The sequence below is a fragment of the Psammomys obesus genome, unplaced genomic scaffold (genome assembly GCF_907164565.1).
Source record: "Psammomys obesus unplaced genomic scaffold, mPsaObe1.curated_primary_1811, whole genome shotgun sequence".
Classification (NCBI taxonomy): domain Eukaryota; kingdom Metazoa; phylum Chordata; class Mammalia; order Rodentia; family Muridae; genus Psammomys; species Psammomys obesus.
The window spans coordinates 655561-661380 of NW_026596155.1; the positions used below are offsets into that span (position 1 = coordinate 655561).

The 5820-nt window shown below is 46.8% G+C and overlaps 1 protein-coding gene across 1 annotated transcript in view; it reads left to right on the forward strand.

Annotated features, from left to right (window-relative positions):
• Window positions 1–5820, forward strand: part of Hsd17b13 (hydroxysteroid 17-beta dehydrogenase 13) — a 12321-nt gene that overhangs the window by 4148 nt on the left and 2353 nt on the right. Inside the window, exons 2-4 of the mRNA XM_055594587.1 lie at window positions 1093–1224; window positions 2886–2992; window positions 4441–4578. Coding sequence (XP_055450562.1) covers window positions 1093–1224; window positions 2886–2992; window positions 4441–4578 — 377 coding nt within the window. The remainder of the gene's footprint in view (window positions 1–1092; window positions 1225–2885; window positions 2993–4440; window positions 4579–5820) is intronic.

Consider the following 5820-nt stretch of genomic DNA (forward strand, 5'->3'; position numbering starts at 1 on the left):
GGGGGGGGGGTGCACACACCTCCGGGAGTGTTGGCGTGGAATTCAGATGACAGCGTGTGAAGCTGGGCTCTCTCCTTCCATGCTGTGTGTCCTGGGGTCAGGTCTGAGCTGCCTGCCCTCCCACTGAAAACAGTGAGAAAGAGGAGAGCAGATGCTCGGCTCGAGGCACACAGCCCCTCCCTAAGCCTCCTTCAACCGATCCCCCAAATCCCATCAGCCCCACTCGGGACGAGCAAGCGAGCGAGCACTTGGAAGCTCTGGCCAGACAGAGATCAAGCGGCTGGTGGGCAGCAGAACCGAGGTTAACACAACACTGGGGAAACTCTTTTGTCAGAGCAGAAGTACTAGTTCCCCGGCCCCAGCGTTCCTTCTTGTTTATTTAGCTGATAAGCCTTCACACCACCGCTGTACACTGATCCCCAAACCTAAGGCTTCACCCACAACAGCTCAGCCCACCTGCTGCCTGTTCCCTCGTGTGTCAGTGTGTGAGCCTGCTCTCTCACGTCCGAGCTCTCAGAGGCCTCACATGCTTGAGTGAAAAGGCCCCAGATGGCGTTGTGGCCGGCTGGCTGTCTCTGAAGCCTGTGAGCACTGACAGATGGCATCTTAAGCCTGTTCTTTGCTCTGATAGCCTAGACCCGTCCTGCCTGTCATCACAGCTGGTGGATTCTAGGGGCAGTGGGTATGCACTGAGGTGGTTGGTCTCTGAGCTCAATCTCGCCCCTGTCAGCCGTGGCTGTGTGGCTTGTGCTGTCTGTGTGTCTGTCATTATCATCCCTTGCACCATTCCCTCCTTTTGCAGGTTTTGGGGCTCAGGCTTTTTATTTATTTCTTTAGAAATGGCGAGTCTGCCTGGTTTCTGCTGGTGTCAACCTCAGACTCCTTGGGTAGGGGAGTGGAGTGGTTAGCTCAGAACACACAGTCTGTAAGTCCTAAGCTATGAATAATACATATGTTCTGGTTCCTTTCTACACAGCAGAGTGTATGTTCTTACAAAAGAGAATAGGAATGCGCCTCCATCCGTCCCCTATACAGAGTCCCATGACTTTGTGAGGGTTAAGCTACCAAGTGTGCACTCTCTCATTTTAAAAGGTGAAAAAGGAAGTGGGTGACGTGGACATCGTGGTAAACAATGCCGGGGCCATATACCCAGCCGACCTTCTCAGCACCAAGGATGAAGAGATTATCAGAACCTTTGAGGTCAACATCCTAGGACACTTTTGGGTGAGTGAGTCAGAGACGTGTCTGGCTTGTGTGTACCTGGCATCTCCTCAGTACCAGAAACTCAGTGAGTTCACAATCTTTGGGGGGTGGGGAAATGCAAACTTTGTTTGTTTGTTTATTTTTTTATTTTTTTTGTTTTTTTTTTTGTTTTTTTTTTGTTTGTTTGTTTTTAAGTCAGAAATCTTGTGATGGGTTTGAGGAGAAGAGCCATAGTCTCTGGCAGCAGGACCCAGAGCTCAAGAGGACACAGTCCACTCAAAAGAAAGCCATTTGGTGTGTTTTGTCAAACAAAACCTAACATAGAGCCTGGTGTATAGCGGGCCTAAAAAAAAGCACCTTTGTGGAGGTTTGGCGACAGTTGTCTCTGTACACACCTCTGCAGGGTTTTAGAGAAAACACATGTTGAACACATCTGTCCCTGTCCTCCTTTCATGGGCGCTTAGAGCTGAAAGGACAGAGCACAGCTACTCCACATGTGAAGGACTTAGGGACATTTTGCGGGAGCCTCGGGATAATTTGACATCTTGACATCACATCATCACCTACAAAGTTCACGGCTGAGGACATCACAGTCGACTAGCCAAAAAGAAAACCCTCTCCAAGTGTTCCATGTACTCAAACTGGCCTGTGTTCATAGCCAGCCTTGGCTACACGCAGCCTCCAGGCTGGGGGCTGAGCTAGCCCATTAGGTCCGTGGAATGCAGGTGGCTTCTTACTATGTGTCATTTATGAGAAACCGGAGTGTGACTCTCGACCCTTTGGAGAGAGCATTTCCATGAACTAATGCTTCGGCACCTGGATTTGAAGACGCCCTTCATCAGCCCTCATACATGCCATGATTCAGCCAGCATGCCAGTCACACTACACAGAGACCTGGCATATTAGTTATTGATTAATTAATAGCAAGTTATTGCTATGTCACAAAAGCTATCAAAAGCTAGAGGTGTAGAGCAACCGTGAAAGTTCATTATCTCCACACAGGTCAGTAGGCAGGAGCTGGTTGGGGGTTGTCTCGGCTGTCTGGGCTCTAAGAATTTGCACAGAATTTGAAGGATGGATTTATAAAATTCTCATAAAATATTATTGATATTTCTCACTATACAGTGAGGCTTTTTTTGGAAGCAAAGATATCTTGTTTTCCATTACATACTGTATAATATAGACTGTCACAAGAGAGAGCCATGGACCCGCTCACAATGCCTGGGCCAGCCAGAACTTGGCTTATTCTCTTCAGTTGCCTTGATACAAGTAGACTCCCATCCTTCAGCTGAAACCGAGAACCTGTAAAATGCTGAGCTACGCCTCAGTTCAGTCTGGGCCTCTCTCCCTTGACAATGCTGCTCGGAGATCAGGAGCATGCTGGCCTTGCACGCACAAAGCCCTCGGGTTAATCCCTGGCACTATAAAAACAGTAATAACGATGTTGCTTCTATGGCATGTCCAGGAAGCAGCCATTTAACCCTCCTGAAGGGAAGAAGGGGGCACGTAAACTCAGGCCCTCAGAGTGTGATCTAAAGGACACACTCTCCGAGCTGTCCCAGACCATCACAGTGTCTTCCAGTGTTTTCCAATGTTTCCACCCCAGCACAAACGAAATGGCCTGACCTGGGATCCATCTAATGTCCGTGCCACTGTCTCTTTTCTTTTTACGTGGACCTTAGATCGTAAAAGCACTTCTTCCATCGATGCTAAGAAGAAACTCGGGCCACATTGTCACCGTGGCTTCCGTGTGTGGCCACGGAGTGATTCCTTATCTCATCTCGTACTGGTAGGTAGTGCCTGCTCTGGCGCTTTGCGTCTCTGCACTTCTAAGGGATTATTAGTCTTCAGGCCTCAGTGCCCACGCCTGGGTGACTGGATGCAGGCAAGTTACATAGTATTTAGGATAATTTTTAAATGACTTCTGTTACAAGGAAACTGGCTCTAATTTTACTTAAGATATTTTAGGCTTCTGGAAACTCCCCCATGGAGTATGTTTCCGCTGCAACCTGGAATGAGTAGAGGTTGAGGCAAGAAATACAACAGGCCAGGAAGCATGCCAAAGCTACAGTGAGCACAGAGGTATCCTGTGCTTAGGTACACGACTGTGAGAGAAAGAAAATGAGATGCAGAGATAGCAAGAGATGCAGACTCTACACACCGCGTCCCAGGGACACAGACACTATCTGCAATACACCCCCGTGGAGCCTGCTCTTGCCATCTTATTTCTCTATTTCTGCTCTAGGATAATCTCAGAAACAATCTTACCAAGGTATGGGAATGCGGGAGAGTCATGCTGTTCAGTTTGTTATTTCTTTATATGCACATTCAAAACTAAATTCAACCATGGAGTAAACAATTTCTCACACTAACCTTGGTTACAGATAAGTTAAATTTCAATGTAGTTTTAGGTTTCCATTACATGCACACACACGAGAGACAGAGACAGACAGACAGGCAAAGAGAACTTTTAACACTGATTTTTTTTTGTCACCTGGACAATTAAAACTTATATAGATCCTTGTAGATAATAAATTACTATGAATATGCTATTTCACTGAATTCCTAAGACAGTCTTATATTCTATTATCTACATTTTATAATCAGAAAGAAAGAACGCAGAATCTTGTGTTAAAGGTTGCAAATACAGACATACCCATACCAACACCATTTGGGTCCTTTAACTACAAATATTCATAATGACACTAGGAAGCCAATAAGACTGCCAACGTCAAGAGAGAAACCATCAACTCATTAATGAAGAGAGGAAAAATGTGCACAGTCTCACAAGTTTGTCAGTATTGGTTTCATAGTGTTTTAAGTATCTTTTTCTAGCTCATATTTTTAAAGATAAAACTAATAAAACTTGAGTAAGAAACATTTGGAAGATAGACTGGATGGCAGAAAAGGTCATATATATATATACATACATATATATATGACTATATATATATATATGAAAACATTAAGTCAATCTGTAAAGTGTTCTTTCACTTTCTTTGCTAGTTAGAAATTAGCAGCAGGGGCCTGGGGTGTAGCAATGGTGGGGCACACTCTTGGCATGCCTCAATCCCTGAGTTGAATGCCCAAAAGAAAAAAGATATTTGGCATGTTCAGAATTCTGTTTAATCACATTTACCCTCTCAGAAAAGCTGTAAGCGGCAGGTTGGGAGAAATGTCTCCTCCTAGGCAGCTGAGACTACCCTCCACCTTTGCTGATGGCTGGTTTTCCCACAGCTCCAGCAAGTTCGCTGCTGTGGGCTTCCACAGAGCGCTGACGGCAGAGCTTGACACCTTGGGGAAAACGGGCATCCGGACCTCATGCCTCTGCCCCGTGTTCGTGAATACTGGCTTCACCAAGAACCCAAGCATGAGGTGAGATGGAAATCAGCTGTGTGACCTTTAAGCTGGAGCCCTCCCAGACGATGGAGGCTTGAGCAGGTCATAGGTACCGAACAAGTGTGTCACCTACATTTATGTAAATCCTGTGGCACCATCTCAACCTCTAGTTGCTTTCTCAGGTGGGAGAGCGGGTCCCCTATAAATCCTGGCAAGTGCTTAGTGTGGAGTCTGATGTGCTTTGTCAGGAGTGCCGCTCTAGGGGAAGGCACAATAAGGGAGGAAGGTAAGAACACTGTTAGGTTGGCCGTGACCCTGGAGCGACCATCGCCTCAGGTATGGCAATGCCTGGGGCTTGGGAATGATCTCACTCAGGATGCTGTGGCTCTAGGACTGAGTCGAAGACGTCATTACAAGATTCAAAAGGGGAGAGACAGAGCCCCGATAACCTAAAAAGTATCGATTTGTGCTGCTGTGTGATGATGGCTTCCCAGTCTCTCGATCACACACTATCTGTCTCAGGGAATTAAGTTTTAGCATTCACTCTGCCATGCCTTGGCATGCTAACCTTGGGGTCCCATTTTAAATCTTTTTTTTTTTTCCTTTGCTTTTCTCTCATCATGTTCACTAATGGGAAAGACTCCACACGGGTCACGGGTCACGGGTCACGGGTCACGGGTCACGAGCCTTTCTCAATGCTACACGTGCCTAACGTTTGGATCAAGGAATGCACACTGCCAGCTGTGCCAGAATACTCCTTATACAAACCTTAAGTTCCCATAAAACTGCAGGAGAAGCAAGCCTTAAGTACCGAACGACTCAGAACAACCCAGCTCTATGGACGCCCAGGCATGGCCAGAAGTGTACTCAGCTGTAGGATATCCTCTTTACACCCAGCAGGCCTAGAATGGTCAAGTGTTTCCTTCCTGGCCCCTGAGTAACGCCATGCCCACCATTTTGTTCCCTGGCTCCTCTGTCCCTTCCTGCCTTATACTCCACCCTGATTTACTCGTTTTGACCTGCTGAGGTAGCAGACACACACGCTGGACAAGAAAGTGCAAGAATATGACAAGACAGAGGAGGGAGGTGACCTTCGTGCGGGGGACCCGGAACACTTAGAGTCCTAGCTCTAAATTTGGTGACGAGATAGGTTAATTTCCTTTGTTCATTAATTAAAAACAGTATAAATTGGCAGGCAGGGGTTTTACCTCAGTGGCAGGGTGCATCCTTAGTGTGTGTGTGTGTGTGTGTGTGTGTGTGTGTGTGTGTGTGTGTGTG